At 40.3% G+C, this 19,478-nt stretch overlaps 1 protein-coding gene across 2 annotated transcripts in view; it reads right to left on the bottom strand.

Annotated features, from left to right (window-relative positions):
- LOC122997984 (aminopeptidase O (putative)) overlaps positions 1-19,478 on the bottom strand; it is an 80,339-nt gene that overhangs the window by 56,347 nt on the left and 4,514 nt on the right. For both annotated transcript variants that reach the window (XM_044374435.1, XM_044374428.1), the window contains exons 5-6: positions 18,972-19,185; positions 18,343-18,467 (exon numbers count right to left, since the gene is read on the bottom strand). In XM_044374435.1, coding sequence (XP_044230370.1) covers positions 18,343-18,467; positions 18,972-19,185 — 339 coding nt within the window. The remainder of the gene's footprint in view (positions 1-18,342; positions 18,468-18,971; positions 19,186-19,478) is intronic.

Genomic DNA, 19,478 nt, shown 5'->3' with positions numbered 1-19,478 from the left:
ACATCAGAATAAGCTTTGTGGTGCTGTTAAGATGCTTTTTTAAAATTACACAAAAAGCAAATATTGAAATAAATTACAAAGTTGTAGGCTCAAGTCCACAGCTGCTCTCCACCCTTAATAGCTAATTTTTTTACTTGTGCTACAGACTCTGTCAAGAAGGCAAATGTTCTGATCTAGAAAACCCTCAACAAAAAGTCTATGCAGAGGAATGTTTTCTTTTATATAAATGCAGGATTAAAGATACTCACTGAGGTAGTAGAGAGGAAAAAAAGTCTGCAAAAAGATCCAAATTTGGTGTCTCAGTGTTGCTAATCATTTTCAGATTTCTGCAAATTTTTTGATGTTTTGATGAGTGATGCCATTGACACCTTGAATGTATATGATTAATATTTGTTGCCCCTGTCTTGTGTCTGTTTTTAATTGATCGGATTTTCTTCATTTATTAATTGACTGCTTGCTGTGCAATACATTTCCCTTTGATGAAATAAAGATTAACTCTACTCTTCTCTGTTTAGTCACATTCTTCTAAACAATACATTAAAAAAATGGATTTACAATCTCTGAGACTTAATTGGATGCCAAACATAACAAATTTGGTCTCTTCTGTTAATTATATTTCTTTTTTTTGATTGCTTCTGTGTGGCATTTCTCACGCATATACCCTTGCATGCTGACACTCATACATACGCATATACACACATTTATATGCAAAAGCTTACCAACAGTTGTGTGAATTCATATCCAGAAAGGAATAAACAAAACTGATCACATTAAAAGGCTGTCTGCATATGGAATAACAGACAAAAGACCTTAGGTAACCTTTCTGATGCCAGTACCCCCAATGGGTCTCAATGCACAAAATGAATTACTGATTAAAGCTATCCTGTGCTTTCTCACAACAACCTCATGACGCCGAGTCACCCTTGGTGACTTGGCCCTGAGCTTCAGAGGTGTGAGCCAGGGCAAGTCTTCAATTTGGTGAGACACAGATTGCAACAGTGTTTCGCTCCTCCATCTCTCCATCCATTATTCATCCCTCCATCCCTCCATCCATCGTTCCTGGCTGTAGGCCATTTTTTCCCCAGCGGGACACTTCCATGCATAATGCAGCAGGGGCCCTATCATAGTCCTGTAATTGACATCCCCAGCCCAGCTCAGCTCATAGCTGGGACACCACTAAAACAGCCCCATGAGAGTAAGGGACGAGGGAAAAAAATGATGAGAACTGAGTGTGTATATTGTATGTGTAAATGAGTGAGTGACAAGGCAAGACACAAAATAAAGAAATAGATAAAACACAATGAGGTGGAGATAAATATAGGGAAAAAACGTGAAAGCACAGAGAAAAAGGAAGAGAGAGGGCGAACGAACAGGTTATCTGATAGATACTTATGGAGAGAGAGAGAAAAACAGAAAGAAAATGAGAGAAGGAGGTAGAGCGAGGTAAAGAAAGAGAGAGAAATAGAGAGAGAGTATCCTCCGACTGTCATACTGTGTGATGAGTTTTTTGCTCTTTCCCCAAGTGCAGTATCAGCTCCCTGGTGTGATAACTGTTGAACTGCTGAACCATTAGGACACAAATGCTGTTACAGCATACCTTTCACACATTGTTCACACTACTGCATACCCATACAGAAACATGCAAACACGCACTTTTAAGACACAAAGACAGACAGGTAAGTAGATGGACAAAAGCCACACGAAAGACAACATACACACAAAGTACAGCTTTGTCTATTCTTTTCTATTCAAGCAAAGGTTGGCCTTTCCTAATGTCAGCTTACGGGAAGAAGCTTTGTCTCCTTCCCCTCCCTCTCGGACAGAGTCTGTGGGCTATTTTAGACACAGGGGCCTATTTGACCAAACTCCTACCACCCTTCGTTCTTTTTTAACAAGTCTGACTTCAAATGTCTGGCATTCCAGGCTGGCTGCAGATCAGCTCTCTGCTCCCAGACGGGGCCCCATAGGGCCAGGCCAAATGCCACTCCATGTAGGGCCTGATCACATGAACGGGGGCCAGCCTGGGGCCCCCAGAGAGCCGCCCCACCCGCATACTGTACACTGCATCGCATCAGAGCCTGAAAATAAATAACAGAAAAGATATCAGAGGTCATCAAGAACAAGGAGGCAACTCTGCTGCTCAAGTCTGGAGGAAATGAGGCCTTGAAGTGCCGGCACATGAGAAATAAATGTCAGGTTTCAAGGTTATACTGTTGTTTCTAGGTGTTGTCAACTGCTTAACCTCAAAAGCCCATTCATGCATACATAGATAGCTGGCTCTAAGCAGATCAGGTTTCTATTACGCTGATGGGATCCATGTGGGTCATAACCTGATGAGGTCAAGAATGTTTTTGTACACACACACAGACACTCAAACACACATACAGTATATATACTTGAAGATGCAATAACTGCATAAAGTGCAAGCATAACAGACTACCCACATACGCCAGCAGAAAGTCACAGGAACAGAAATGCACAGCTATGGAAACAAAATAGGGTCATAAGTATCACATCTGAATGTGCGAAAACATTTTGTATGAATACATTCAAATGTGTGAATGTGTAAAAACGTTTTGATCAAATTAATTCAAATGTTTGAATGTAAAAAAAAATATCTGAACAAACAGATTTAATTTTTAAATCCGTAAAGAGATCTGCAGCTGTGCATGACATTTTGTGAACAAATGAAAAAGATTTGCACAAATAATTTCCAATGTGTGAGTGCATAAAGTACATTTGAACAAAGGTTTGCAATTACACATCAGGTTTGCAGTTACACATCTATATGTTTGTGGGTGAAAAGTTCACACAGAACTCAATTGAGTGTGTGAATGAAGTTTACAGCTATGAATCATAAGTACAAGTACAAATCAAACCTGTGAGTACAAGTACTTTTGTCCCACATTTTACCCTTCCTCCTTAATAGACAATGGGGATGCTCTGATTAACATATCATTTGACTATCCAATCAGGACTATCATTTCACTATTCAATAACAGACTCACTCTTTGCTGAGTCTGAGGCTGCAACCAAACTTTACCTTGTGGAAAATTACTGCTCTCTTAGAGGCATGACCTAACTTTACACCTTCAGCTTCCATGAGTTCAGCCGGAGCTCCCAGACCACAAGTGAGTCTGTTTCTGTCTTTTTTTTTTCACATAGAACTGAACTGGGTTAAAGTTTTAACCAGCTTAATAACGGCATGGTGGTTTGACAGAGATCCACTGGAACAAGCGCTAACATTAGCTAATTCATGTTAGCTAGCTAACCTATGTGTTAGCTAGCTGTTGTTATGTTGTTATGATGTTATTGCAGCAGGATCAAATCGCTGGTATCATAAATTAAATATTGAGTTTTTTGCTAATATTATTACAATTGATGTGCGTGCATCTCTGTACTTTACTGTTAGGAGTTTGCTAGCATTAGTGTCTAGACTGTCTCTGTAAACAAATGTGTATGTGAGTTACTGTAACATTAGAGCCAGCTGGAAAAAAACAGGCTGTACATGTCTGTTTGTTAGTCACAAAGATGTCATGACAAACTACAGCCTACATGTTTAACTATATTTTAGTAATCTGTGCCAGACTATCCTCACTGACTGCATGCTGTGACAGTATAACTTTACAGGCAATGAACAAATCAGCTGTGTTGATATGCAGTGCAGTGTTGCCAAGTACTTGCAATGGAAATTAGCTAAAGCCTGCTCGAAATGTCGCTGGTTGACATCATGTGCTAATTAGCATATTTGTGACGTCAACTTGTTGTATTTGCATTCTGCCTAGTGCCAGATGGTGTCAGCCCTTGATATCCGGTTGCTTTTTTCCCCACTCTCTGTGCTCACATATACTGTATTATAATACAGCTGAATTCCCAATAAGGCTGATCTCATTTACATACTTTTCTGTTTCTGTTGTCAGACAACGGGACGAGTATGAAATAGTGACTGAAACTCGGCCCATTAAGACTACATGTTAACCAGCAGTCACTTCCAAGTCATTTCCAAGCTGCTACTTCACACTACTAAAATTCTAATTTTATAACCGCAACAGCGTCTGACAAAATCACCATTCACATACTTTAAAGACAATGGCTCTGCTGTGATTTCCACTATATTCACATGTAAAATGATCACTAAGAGAGAAAGTTAGAAGCGACCAAATATCTTTCTTATTTTTTCTCTTACACAGTACACAGCGTCCGTCTGGGTAACAAACCACAAGAAGAATGTTCCGTTTTCAGTTAGGGATGATCAGTCGTAATCTTCCCCCTAGTGGATAAACCTTTTAATCCTCCAGATATATATTTATTTTTTTTTAAGTTTTAAATTGCGCCATCAATAGTTGAACAATGACGTTGGTGAATGCACTGCATTGATAAAAAGCAAGTCTATCGGCGGCTTGACAGGCAACTAAGAGTATGTATACAGGCCAGGTGGTGTGCCACCACTCAGGATAAAACCATACAAACAAACTGCATATTTACAAAAAACTATGTGCGTATTTTCAAAAGAATAACAGTATGTGCATATTGATTAACGGACTGAAATTGTCACAGAGTGGAATTAAACTACACGCAAATACTAGAATTTAATATTAGAATTTATTTTTTGGTCTGCATACAAATTCATTTTTTATACATAAATACACTCACAAAAACAGAGACCGATAGTTAAATAGAGGAGCTCAAAACAGCACAATAACACATCTTAAAGGGTTTTTTTCCCCTGCGGTCTGAAAAAAAGCTGCAGCTTATAATGCCTACCCTTTTAACAAACGTTATGTTTAAGCTCGAGAGGTAACTTCAAACAACTATACATTTATATGTGATAATTTGGTAGACATGGGTGCCACAAATATGTACACAGCAAATTAAAGAGATACAAAAGGATGGAAACTTACAAGAACTATTTAGTGGCTTAACAGACAAATAACAGTATGTAAAGACCAGGTGGTGTGCTGCCACTCAGGATAAAAGCCACACACACAAACTATGTCCATATTTACAAAAGAACAACAGTATGCGTATATTGATTAACGGATTAAAGTCAAACTGTGCGCAAATAACGTGCAAATACTATTATAATTTAGTAGACAGGAGTTAATGAACTATAGGGCCTACATTTATATGTGGTAATTTGCCAGACAAATATGTACACAGCAAATTGAAAAGATACAAAAGGATGGAAACTTAAACTTACTCTTACCCTGACTGCTGAGCTAACCTAATCTCTATTCCAACCTTAAGAAACAGGGGGTGTATAAATGTGGATAGTCTACATTTTTGTTGTTTTATCTGATCTGAGTTGTTTTTGTTTTGTTTTTTTGTTATAGCCTACGTCACAACACCAAAGCAAAGTCATTGTGTGTGGGAAAAAACAAAACTATTTAACAATACTGTAAACCTGTTTGTGATTCTCGTCTGATTCCACATCACTCCATCAGGGTGCTCAGACAGAATTCATCATCATCCACGAGATTCATATCATCAGTGCTCTCCCCCTGTGGGAAAATGTTGGATGCAGAGGAAGAGCTAGAATCTGCTGCACGACATGACTTAAATGAATAGGCAGCTGAAGTGCCAAAGAGCTGCAGCACCTTATCTGGCAGTTTGTGCTTATAGCATGTACCTCCAGCCAGCCTCAAACCATATCTAATATATAAAATAGAGCTGAGGTTGGGAGAGAGAGGACACCAACAAGTCTTCATATGGGTTTATGCCTGCTGCATCCCCGTGTTTCTTCACCTCAGCCCAGAATGCCATAGTGTTTGTTGTTTCCTTCAATTTCTGAAGGTGAATAGACCTCCATTGATTAATAATTTTGTCAACTGTGGCCAGGCAATATCCAAGAACACACTTGTAAGTTTGGTCATGTCTTCCAGGCTCTTGTCGTGCTTTAGTGTCTCCCCCACATTGAACAAAGACATGATACAATATCTCCACATTATCTGGGGGCCTTGCTCTTAGTTCATTCGCTAAGGAGATGGTGTACCTCACACATCTCCTTCGCATACAATCCTCCTCCTCAGGAGAGAGGTTCAGCTGTGCTGCCTTGGACTCAAATGTATAGCCAAGGTATGGCTTGGGAGAGGTGAGTCTGTCTATTGGCTCTTTGAGCACATCAATTTTTGCTATTGGTTTGATGACTCTGCTGCAGAAAGACTTTGTAAGCCTCATTAAAGAGTCAAGCAGCTTGAGCGGATCCGTATGTTCCCTCTCAAAAGCTTTAACAACAGACTGTAACTCACTAATTATAGATTTTTAAAAAAAGTGAGGTACAGGAGGTTCTGTGGGTCACTGTGCATGAAACGTAGAACATCTGCCATGTAGCAGTGTTCACTTGCCATGGTGAGGTTGAAATGCCATTTTAATTCCTCCCACCAATCCAGGGTTCTGGACATGGCAGGCTCTATGGAAAGCCAACGTGTGGCATAGACCTTAGTTATCAGTAAAGGCTTCTCCCCACAGTTTATTGTCTCAAAGACAGCCTGGTATGCCTCTCTGCGTTTTGGTGAAATTAAGAACCAATTATAGGTTTCTCTAACAAGGAATTGTGTTTTTGGAGGCAGAATTTACAGCTAATTGTAGCGAGTGACACACACAGCGAATGAGGACCAGATGTTTTAAGTCACTCTCCTCTCTCAGAATTTTGTGCACACCATTGTACACTCCTGTCATCACAGATGCATTATCTTTACCAGTGCCAAGCTGGTTCTCCCTCTTAAGGCCACACTTACCAAGAAAAGCTACAAATGCCCGTGCTATTGATCCAGCATCCCCTCCCTCCATCTCAAGAAGGCCTTGGTAAGTGGCCACCATATTTCCCTTGACCTCACTAAAATACCAAATTATGATCCCAAAGTACTTTGAGACACTTACAGCAATGCTTTCATCAAGACAGAGGCTGTATTTGTTGTCACCAATATCAGCCACCAGTCTTTTAAGAAAATACAGTGCCAACACACCATTGATCATTTCAGTACACTTTGTATGGTGGATCCGAAAATTTTTGGCAGCGAGACGTCTTCTATTAGTTGATCAGATGACAGCAGACAAACACACATTGGCTCCTTGTAGCTCACTATGAATACAACACAGAAAAAGCTTTAGTGATCAGTTCACTGAAGGTTTCATGTCCTAAATACATACAGCTATAGGCAAATTTAAAGTATTCCACTGCAGTAAGTATAAAGTGTTGTGTTGTGTCAGCCTAAAAATCAAAATACATGTAACCATGTTTTTCCCAGTGTCAAACAGCTGATGTGTTCATAGCCTGTAAAGTTATACTGTCACAGCATGTAGTCAGTGAGGATTAGTCTGGTGCAGGTTACTAAAATATAGTTAAACATGCAGGCTATAGTTTGTCTTGGCATCTCTGTCAATAACATGCAGACATGTACAACCTGTTTGTTTCCAGTAGGCTCCAATGTTACTGTAACTCACATACACATTTGTTTACAGAGACAGGCTAGACGCTAATGCCAGCTAACTCCTAACAGTAAAATATATTATACATAAATAACATAATTCTTCCTAATCAATGCTTCAATGTCCATTTTTTTTTGCTGATGATACAATTTTATATGCCTCAGGCTCCTCCCCAGCCCAGGCCCTGACTCACCTTCAGTCTGCCTTTGGTGCTTTCCAATTATCACTCCTTAATCACAGGCTAGTTTTCTATCCTGCCATTAAAACTTTAAATGGCACCCATATTACTCTTGCTGAGTCATACAAATACTTAGGAATTTGGCTTGACAGCAGACTATCATTTAAGATTCACATTCAACATTTGACTCAAAAATTAAAAATCAAACTAGGTTTCTTGTATAGAATCGAAGGTTGCCTGTCTTCTTCCAACTGTAAAATTATTGCATTCAACCTTCATGCCTGTCCTTGACTATGGAGATATTCTGTATTATCATGCTGCTCCATCAACACTTCAGCAGTTAAACCCTGTGTATTACAATGCATTACACTTTAGTACAAATGACGCATTTCGTACTCATCATTGTTCTCTGTATCACAATGTTGGTTGGACTGTTTTTCAGTCAAGAAGAAATAGCCATCTCATTTTATTCATCTATAAAGCTATACTGTTGATGCTTCCAAACTACCTCACATCTCTTCTCTCATTTAAATCTAGTAACTACAGTACACCATCCAGTAACTACTTAATGTTAGATTTCCCTCATGTATGGACTAATGCTAGCAGAACTGGTTTCAGGTATTATGCACCTTTTAAATGGAATGAACTGCAAACTGCCCTCCAACTTGAGTATTAATTCCCCTTGGAGATTTTTTCACTATCTGATGTTTTTTATGGTTCTTGTAACTGTTTTTATTAATTCCCTGTTTATTGTGTAGTTATTTCTGTCTGCTGATTGTGTTCTTGTCTTATGAATGTTTCTTGTTCTCAAGTCTCTCTTGGAAAATAGATCTTAATCGCAATGAGACTGCCTGATTTAATAAAGATTAAATAAAATAAATAAGCTGCAAACCTTTTTTGCAACTGCAAACCTTTGATGTGCAACCGCAAACCTTGGTGCAAATCTTCTATATGCACTCACACATTGAAAATTATTTGTGCAAATCTTTTTCATACGTTCACAAAATGTCATGCACAGCTGCAGATCTTTTTATGGATTCAAAAATTAAATGTTTTTTTTTTATACATTCAAACATTTGAATTCATTTGATCATAATGTTTTTACACATTCACACATTTGAATGTATTCATACAATATGTTTTCACAAATTCAGATACGGTAATACACAACTACAATACTCATGACCCTATTTTGATTCCATACACATCCACACACACACCCACATACTTTCAGCAAAGCTTCTTTGAATCCGTATCAGCTGGGAAGTGATAGCAGATGTCTGATCCTTCCTCTCTTAACAGTAAAACAATCCACAGTGCGGTTTGTTCCTTGTTTAGTACAGAGTCCAAACTCTGATGTCATGCCAGAGGAATGTTCTTGAGTAAGGGGGTGTCTGTGTGTGTGCAGGATGCTGGAGCAGTGATCCTAGGGCACGGATTTAAAACAGTATGGACACTTCTTTGTCTACAAGGGTAAGCTATCCTTCAGGGGTTACATGGCTGGTATGTTGTCAATATACTGGAGACCAAACAGCAAGAAATTAGTGTTAAAAAAAAACACAGGATACAAAGATACTTCCAAAAAGGACAAGCAATAAGTGGCAATGAGAAAAGAGGAATTCTATAAACATACTGTACCTACCCAAAGACAAACATAATATCACGATCAAAATCCTACAGTTCACACATCCACAGTTTCACAGGCTTTCCTAATGCAATACAACTACTGCTTCAATGAAAAAGACAGGACAAATCTATTTCACAGGATTCTAATTTCTTGCCTATGGCATAATAAATAATACTCTTTTTTTCTATGTTATGTAACATGAGAGAATGAGACGGTGAGGAGATGGAAAGTGAGACTGCTCAGTACTGCGAGGCTATATATGAAGTGTTTGACAGAATGGAAAGATGGATGAAGGCGAGATCGAAGTGAAATTAGCCAGTGAGCAGAGCTTTTTCTCCTCTACAGGTTTCATGCTGCCACCTGGCTAGGCTGTCTGCCTGTCAGACAAACCTTGCATCTGGTTGATATACTGTGGGCTAAAGGTGTAAATACATTTGCAAAAACTCATTTACACAATACTACAATAGATGATCACTGGAACATGTGTACAGTAATTATCATTTTGACAAGTAACAATGTACAAAATTGTATTGTTCACACTGAAGAAATACCTTAAAAAGAGGTGGCACTGACGGGGTGTTAATCAACAGATGTTGACACTTGAGGAAGAATGCAGCACAAAGTAATTGTAAAGTGAAATGCTTAAAGATGTAAGACTCATGATATTCTATATTTTAGGACTTTCAGCACCAAGCCTCCAAATCTATACCTACTGAAGATATCAGTCTTTAAAAACGAGTCACAAATACATACTTTTCATTTTATAAAAGGCTTAATAATCTTCTTAAACCAACAGGATGTTGTAGCTTTTTTTTAAACAAAACGTGACTCAAACAGGAGCAAATAATGCATTTGTTGAGGACTATGGATCTGGTGCACTGGTGAGTATTTACAGCAGCAGGACAGTGTACAGTACAGTATGTGGGATTTGCTCAAAATAGACTACTGTGCCCATGTTAAGAGTAATGAAAGAACATGTCATCCACGGTAATGGTGTAGCTCATTCATGTGTTTTTAATAGTTTTTTGGACAACAATGAAGGTCTATGCCACAGAGGAATAAGCTAAATCAGGCTTTGACTACACAGACAATACTTTGTTAGCAGGATCAAGTCATTGTTGGTTTTGGTCTTTCCGTAGGATTTATTGACAATAAGAAAAATATAAAATATCGCCAGACTTGTCCTTTAAGTAGGCTTATATAATGAAGGAGGTACGCAGAAGATAGAATTGAGTCAAAAATGTCCTTAAATTATTATAATAATAACCGTACATGGTTTAAATGAAGCAACATTGTGATTTAAAAAAAAAACAGCTTATAGGGTGAAAGCAACTGGTAGACTAGCCTGGAGCACAGTTCTCTCCCTGAGGCTAAAAGCAAACCCAGACATGGGAAGCATTACCGCAGAGCATTTTGCAGCACTTTGTTTCAAATGTCTCATTTTGGCCGGTTCAGCGCAGAGGTCCCACGGACATTAAGCCGTCTGGCTTTGCACAGACAAATGAAATTACCCTCATCCTCTAGGTTCCACCATCACACACACGCCCCAGGATGCACACCAAGAGCAGCAGCGTCCCCTATGCCATACAGTGGGACCCATCCATCACTCCAGGGAATGGGTCCTATGGACTCATCCATTAGTTAGTAGAATGGGTGTGCAGTGACAGGCCTGTATTGCTACAGCCTTTGATCCAGAGTTATGGCACAGTGTGTCTGTTTTACTGTTAAATGTATGACTATATGCCAGCTGTTGCCAGCAGGTTCACATCAGAGGGCAGTTCAAAGCAACACACCATCATTTACCAATCACTGATCATAATGGAGGCATATATGTCACCTGGAAAAAAACAGCATATACAACAGCGGTTATAATTTTGAGTAATGTAGCATATACACCCTTGAAATTGGTCATAAATTTTAAATTAAAAAACTATCATGCATAAATTGTTTGCTGATTCTTCCTGTGGAGAAATACTCATGTATTTCTTGTTCATGTTCGCAGTGTATAACCCTCTCCTGTCAAGCAGTGTAAGAGTTAAAAGGTGGCTGCTTCAGTTGTGAGAAGATAGAGAGCAGGTAAACCTATACTGCAGATAGAAAAGGGAAGCAGAGAGGCCCCAGATAACTAGAAAGGAATGTTCCTGCAATAACAAAACACTTGCTAAACTGGACCCTGCTATCTTCATTAAGAGTGCAGAGGAAGTTCTGACCAAGAAAAAGAGACAAGAAAGCAAGGACAGATGGATAGCACTGGCTAGCGCTTGTGGGGTTTGGAGCTGTGTTCAACAGGACAGCTAAGGGTAACTGGAGAAAAGAAATAAAGCTCACCTAAAATTCTTAACTACTTGCAATCACTTTAAAAGTGTGCACAGGACACTCCCTCACCCTCTGTCCAGGTGCAGGCATGCAGAGCTGCCTTTTCAACCTGCTGGGCTTCTTTGTGTGGCTTCAGAAGAGGGGGAGATCCACTCAAGGTGGGAAGAAAGAAACACCTCACCCTTGACTATTTGATTAACAGCTGTCTCCTGTGCCAAAAAATCCGACCCCCCACATCCCGCCCTCCCCATCCCGAACCCCCCAACTGACTTCTGAAAGAGCAGGTCTGTGTCGCACACTTCTAGAGTTACATCACGGATCAAACTGGGGAGGAGAGCAGAAAGGCAAGAAATCCACTGAGACATCAGAAGGAAGAGAGGAGGACAAGCAGTGGGAGGACTATGAAAGAAATGAAGAAAGGAGGCAGAGAGGAAAAAGGGGACAGCACAGGTCAGCAAGGAGGCAGGAGATGCAATTCAGTAAGGGTGCGAAGTGATGGGGAGTCATGGCCAAGAGTGAGACTGACGTTGGAAACTAGGGCAGGTTAAGATTATCATCTAATCTATTTAATTTGCATTTTGTGGTATGCTATTATATTTCATCTTCTTACCATTTAAGATGGTAACAAGCAGCAATGCCTTTCCTTAAAGTTAATGATCTTTCCTTAGTGATCAGCTTTATCTTTCAAATGCTACTGGTTATGCATAATTCATCCCACTATTGTTGACCATTTTCTACAGTATGCAGGTTTTTAGATTTATTTCCTCAGTCCAAGGGAAGCATCAGTTTGCAGTCATTTCAGTGCATCGTGAAAATCAACTTGCAGAAGTCTGGGACTTGTTATCCATCACAGTGAACATTACGATGCAAAATTATGTTATCGGTACATGGTAATGCACCTTTGAGCATTCACCACTTTAAAGAGCCTTCCGCAGCAGTGCATTCAAGGTTGTTCAGACATCCAAGAGTTGAGGCTGCCACTGCATTAATGAGCTTTGCTGTCAGAAAATCAAGCTGAGGAGACTAACAATTTCTTGCATTGAAAAGGTTGCTGTTTGGCTACAAGTCTGAAATAAATACACTCCTTTCAACTGTATTACAAAGCGGGAAGAACATAACTTTGATTTTTAAAAAAACTAAACAAAAAAAAATTAATGTAACAACAGAAGTCAACCAGGTTTTAAATGTTGATTTTCATACCATACTGAATTTAATGAAAACCAGTGTGGAAGGCAGGAAATCCAAACTTGTGGTGAGCGGTGGGAAACTGCGGCTAGTATATGTGATTTCCAGTTAATGGGTTAAAACATGCAAAACCATGGGTCTGGTCCTATAAAAGATGAAAAAGAGCTCAGGTGGCACACTAAAGAGCTCCAGGGCAGCAGGGGATTATCCTGCAGGGTACTGAGTCCCTCCGGCACTACAGCTCACTGCTTCCTCCCAAAAGGGAGCAATGGCCAATGTAACTTCCTGCTAGCCCATAAACAAACAACGCAGTCAACTGAAGTCAAGCTGAAAATCCTCCAGTGTCACTTAGAGAGGTCAAGAGCCATACACCAGTCATAATTTTTACCTAGTGCCTGTGACAGCTATATGGCTGCCTCATTTGGCTGTACTGCAAGTAGAACTAGCAGTTTAACTACTTGATCCTTCCCCCCCCCCCATTTTATTTCAGGCAGCCTCCACCTATGAGTTGAGTGTTGCTTAAAAAGAATTGACCAAAACAAGGGGATTAGGAATTTAATATCAGTGCATATTATTTTCATAGTTGGAGAAATATCAAAACTATTTTGGCAATAAACAGGTTTGTAAGAGGCCTGTTTTAGCGATGTGTTTCTGTGATTCTGCTTCAAAAAAACCCAGCAACAATCAAGGAAGCTGGTGATAAAAGTGCAATGAGACGTGCTGAGAGACAGATATGTTTCCAGGTTTATCAGAGCCCGCCATCAAGTGCTGTAGTGCAACCCTCGCTTCGCCTGTCGACAAAAAATCCCAACAGCAATAACAAAAAATTGCACATTGATCTTGCTCAATTGTGACTTCAGGAGAAAATATGTTAACTTCTAAATGTTAATTTCACAAAAAAAGCAGGTAGGACAATGACAAATGATTTGTGTGACATTCCTCTGACATCATCCCATCGTGCTAAATACACATCCTTACACCATTATTTGAACAATACGTGCATTCATACAAACACAAGCACAGGAATCTGCTTGTCTACAGTGAAGCAAAACAAAACCCACATCACCCACACAACTAAAAGGCCCATTTCAACACTTGTGTCATTTCCCAACAAAATATGGGGAAACCACCATTCTCTCAGGGACGTCAGACATCTCTTCATTTGGGCACGTTGAAAACACAGTGATCTCTGATTAGTACTACAAGTCCAGCCAACGCTTTGGGACACATAGACCTCAGCTTCAAAGAGTGGGAGGAAATGCCGTGCCCTTCCTGTCACTCCCATTCGGAACCAAATGACGTGGTTGAGATGCAATGAGGTGATTACACATTCACATAAAAAAAGAAAAAAAACAGAATGAGCTAAGGCACATAAAAATAAAAGCACACACACACACACAATACTAATTACAAACGTTCAGGATACAGCGGGAGATCTGACCTTGACAACACTGTGCAGATTCATTATATTTAGAGCTTCAGTTTATAACATTCCCAATGTCATTCAATCACTCAGGACAATGAGCTTTTTTATTCAAACTGCAAACTGTATTAACTTTGAGGGATTCCCCAACTGTGCTTACTGACAGCATACATACCTTATTATTTTTTTCCTCTCATCTCAGACACCTCTTCATTCCTCATTCTATCTACTCTATCAATGTTTAACCATACTGTATTTTTCTTCCTCTCCCTTGTTGGCTCCTCGATGCCTTAAATGTTTTACTAATAGCACGAGGAGAGGTAAAACTGCTGCTGCTGCTACATTCCACAATCTCAGGCTGTTTTGTCATAGGAACCAACAGAGACGGGTGGATGATATACAAGTGTACAGAGAGACAGAAAGAAAGAGAAAATATTGTTTGGCACAATGTTAGAGTATGCCTGTTGCAAGCTAATATGCATCTGTTGACTATTTGGACTGCTAAAGAACTCCTGAAGCCAAAGTAGAACATAAGAATTATGTTGAAATATAACTGATTGATGCTCTCATTGTTACATAAAACAAAGTAAAACTGGTTATAGAGAATCCTATGAACTACTAAACTACATTTGCGCATGCCTGGTACCCTTTGTGTGTGTGTGTGTGTGAATCAGAAAGCCTTGTGGGTGCACAGAGTACGTGGCACAGCCCTTGAATGCAGACCTGCCCTTACTTGACTTCTTAATCTTCGGTTTCCTGCCCTCCCTCTCCGTATCTCAGTATAAAAACTTCACGCCACTGTGAATCCTCCCCTGCTTCGCTTTGGCCCTCCCTTCTCTGTATCACACTACAACAGCTTCATGCCTCCTTGCCACAGCTCTTTGGCCCACAGCCCCTCCTCTCCTGCTGTTTCCACTGGGGCACTGCACAAAAACTGCGCTTGGCTTGGTCCCAAGCACTGGGGCCCACATACCTCCCAATCTCTAGATTAAATAGCGCCAGTCTCTGAAGTCCTTCCAGGGGCTAATGGCTTTTGTTGCTGGGAATAATCCACACATCCTCTCCCACATCCTGGGGGTCCGCTGGCCTGTCGTGAACCCCGCCTTTACCCTCTTCGTCTCATCTCCATCTCAATCTACACTTCCATTTTGGCTGACCTCCACGCCTTCCTTATGACACAAACCTGTGGTTAAGTGCGGGGGCATGCAGAACTGAACCACCCGCATTGAGGGGAGGATGCAGTGAGATGACATAGGGTTGAGACCCATGCAGAGTTTTATAGGGAGTCAGTGCAGGTGCTGTCTGAAGCTTAATGAAGGCCCTAAATCTCTTCTCTGTCATCTGCAGCTAACTGGGGTTTAAGCAGCCAGGGCAAGAAGGATAAGTGCCTGGGAGCTATCCTCATAAGGAAAAGAAAACATCCGTCAGGCAACAGCCACAGCAGAACAGCCCCTGTGTTAGCGCTTGACGTCCGTTCAAAATAAATACAGCACGGAGAAGGATTTTCACAAGATGAGGGGAAAGATTTTTCGTAGATCAAAGAGCACTCTGTGTTTTGGGATACAGTTGTCGTAATAAATATGCAAAGTTGAGAATTAGGTCCAGACTGTGACCCTCTTGTCACCGTCTGTCCTTCAAAATGTCTCTGATTGAGACCACTTGGCTATAACGTCAGAAATTCACCCAGAATACATATTCAGGTATGAGCTCATATCCTGTCTGGGGTACTTTTCTCCAGGGAGGCCGCTGGGGGAGAAAAGAAAGGCAGACAGAGAGAAAGTGAGACTGTGGTTGCAGACCGCAGACAGTGGGACAACGTTCACTGACCACCCTAATCAGTTTACTTTATCAACACAATTTTAAAAAGGCCAGACACTGATGGTCTTTATTTTGCTTCAATTTCCAATTTTAACTTCATTCATATGTCTACCGGCTGACTTTCAGTCATATCTACAAGCATACCATATGCCAGCTGAAAGTACTATATTGCAGAGAAAATATAAAACTTGATTTCCAGAGAAACTGTCACTATGGTAGAATGCTAGAGGCCAGACTGAAGAGTGATCAACCATACAGAAAAGTTGAGAGGACGGAGAAGGACATCAAACGCAGGAGACTGAAAGACTGAGGAATATTATGGTGGCAAAGAAAGTCAGGAGATGAAATGATAGGAAGAAGAGTGAATGGTGAAGAAGAAGTAACAGAAGCAGACCATTGCCAGTTTTTGGGATAGAAGGATGACAGAAAACAGGGGAGAGTATAGTAATAAAAAGGGATTTATTATGGAAAAGGTGTCAGGCGTTAGAGAAGATGGCACAGTAAGGGTGAAGGGAGAACAAAGAAATGTATAGAGGAAAATTATCTATAGTGCATGAGACAGTGAATCTGTCATCCTGCGGCTTTGCGCCCACACACCTACCCCCAGACCTCTACTAAAACTGCACACAAACATACATACATAAATACACACAGGTCTAGTGTGGACCAGAGAGCCTGTAGACCACCTGAAACTACTGCTGGTAAGGGAGAAAAAAAAGATATAACACAGCAGACTTTTGACTGGCTTGCTGAGTCAATTAAGCTGTACCCAGAGTAGAGGTAAGCCATTTCTCTCATAAGGAGGGTCAGGGTTTGGGGTTAGGGGTTAGGGTTTGGGGGACTTTGACGTTGTTGGAAAAATGAATGAAAGAAGAAGGAAGAGCCATGTTAGGTTTGGAAGAAGGTATGGAGAAAATATAGTGTAAACTTTGGATCAAAGTGTCAACTTCATGGCTAAATTGTAAAAGTGAAAAAAAATCTGTGAACAGGTTAAAAGATGTAGCGGGAATTCATTACAGCAGTAAAAAATGGGTGGAATAAAAGGGGGGTTAGGGGTTAGGGGAGAGAGCTGTTTGGAAAGGTGGTGAGTTTTGGGAATGGGATGAAGGAAGGAAGGAACTAGAAAAAGAAAGACTAATGACTAGGGTTAATGATGGGACAATGAAAGAAGACTGAGACAGAGTATGCTGAAAAAGGTCCTTTGTCTGCAAATTTGTATGCGCTTAGATTTTGTCTTTCTTCAGTGCAGTGCTGCTTGATTATTTTTCATGTTACTGAAACCATTTCAGTGGTGGCAGTATTCAGTGTCTAATTGAAACCTGAAATGACAGACATGCTAGCAGGTCAGACGATAAGTCCCACAGGCCAGTGATAAAAGCGGTTATGTTTGAGGGAAAAAAGAGAAAGGAGTTTAGAGGGAGTTACGGTTGGACTATTGAATTCAGTAAACATTTTTAATGTGGAAGATTTCCACAAAGAAGATTTAGACATGGTGAGGGGGATTTGAAATGTGAAGTATGCCATTAATCACACTACCCAGAAATGTTCTACTTGAAAAAAAAAGAAAACAAACAAACCAGAGGCAGAGCTGCAGCTTTGTTGTGGCAAAGCTTGTTGTTTTCTTTACAATTTGTAGATTATTGCCCTTCTAAAGAATGGTCTCCATACACCTACAGTACCAGCCAAAAGTTTGGACATGTTTTCTCATTAAAGGGAATGGGAACGTGTGTCCAAACATTTGAGTGGTACTGTATTTTAAATGCAAACCAAGAAGAGTACAAATCCATAGAAAAATATTAATCATTTACTTCAACTTCCTTGCACACTTGATTGTAACCCTGTGTCTAGACAGCAAACCTAGCATGAGCAGCACATCAGCAGAGCAGAACCCATGTGTCTACACGGGAGGCGTTCAGGTGCAATGTTGAGCGCAGGTCATCCGTGTGTTGGAAGTGCTCAGAGCCCAGTACACGACTGTTGTGACACGCATGAAATGGAGGAAGATAGACTTGAAGCGTAAATAAATGCTTCAGGTTGCGCTTACGCTCGTGAGATACGACTGAAACGTGAGCCTGCATGGAGTCAGTACAGACAGCTGCATAGATTACAATGAGAGTCTATCTGTTGCATGTGACGTGTGTGTGAAAAACACATCTGACACGCTTCCTGACTAAACAACATGGGGTAAAGGCTAGAGTATCAGCCAAATACTCTATCTCACAAAACTATCGATTTCATGTATATTTTTTTTAACCTATTAGCCTGTTGGTCACTGTAGCTGTCTCTGTGTAATTTGTTCTAACTTCCTAACTCTACGCCTTAACTATACACCCTTCACCTTTCTTCCAAAAACCTGGGTGTCATTACCTGGCCATGCCCAGACTGGAGAACCCCGCTGGTACGATGAGAACATCAAGGCGAGGAAATGGATGGACTCCCAGAACAGAGTTAGCTGCTGCCAAACATCGTGGCAACAATGGGAGGACTCCAATCTACAAAAGGAAAGCAATACATTTCTTTTTTAACAAACTAAAAAACAAATGACAAATGTAAAATTGCACGTTTTAGCTGAATCAGATTTTTGTATATTGATACAAATGAGTAGCATAACAGTAGTATAAACATTTGCTCTATCACATACTTTTTAATGTTTAGAAGTATTAAGTCAAAAGCAACTGCTCTTTACTGTTTGTTCTGGAAGATGTATCGCCACACATCCAAGAAGCTTCATCAGTTGAGAATTTACTGAGCTGGCAAAAGCCTTTGACTTAATACTTCTAAATGCTATTCCAGATTGAAATTCCCACTTAGAGTATGAGGAACATTTTAAGTGGCTGTCAAGGGAATACAGTCTCATGCTTTTACCATTCTGCCAAGAGATGTCAGTTGAAAACCGTTGGCATAGTGACACAAACATTAACTGATGCTGACTGTCTTTTCTAACCATGTAAAATATAATTATCTCAAGTCTCAGTGGCTCATTGTAAAAACTCCACCTGGGCCTTCTGCAGCAGGGAGACGGGGGCAAATACACGATGTGGAATCACCCGCTGGGACCCCGCCGACCGCTCAGTAAATCGGCAAGGGTAGTCGCCATGGGAACAAGAGATGCTGTCATCCACCATGTCTGAATAATCAGTTACAGAGAGCCTCTCATCCTCAAGGGAAGAGTAACAGAATGCAGAGTCTGAGCGGGTGGTCTGGTCTCCGCTGTAACAGATTAATTCAGAGAAGAAAAGTTTAATTCAAGGTTAATAAAGACAATTTAATGAATTTTCATTTTGAAAGAATATACTGCACTAGAGGGAGAGAACCAAATATGTAGTGCGTCCAGTCTGTCTGCGCTAAGCATGGAAATAAAAGCAATGGAAATATGGAATATATACTGTACGTCACAAAAGCAAACCACAGTGTTCCCAAAAATATCGAGGTGCCGACATGCAATCTCATTCACTCTAAATCCAATACCCAGCACCAATTCCATCCTTAGTATAAGAACTGTT

Source organism: Thunnus albacares, chromosome 2 (genome assembly GCF_914725855.1).
Source record: "Thunnus albacares chromosome 2, fThuAlb1.1, whole genome shotgun sequence".
NCBI classification, from domain to species: Eukaryota; Metazoa; Chordata; class Actinopteri; order Scombriformes; family Scombridae; genus Thunnus; species Thunnus albacares.
The sequence above is the reverse complement of the archived record's forward strand: the minus strand, read 5'-3'. Positions and strand labels throughout refer to the sequence as shown.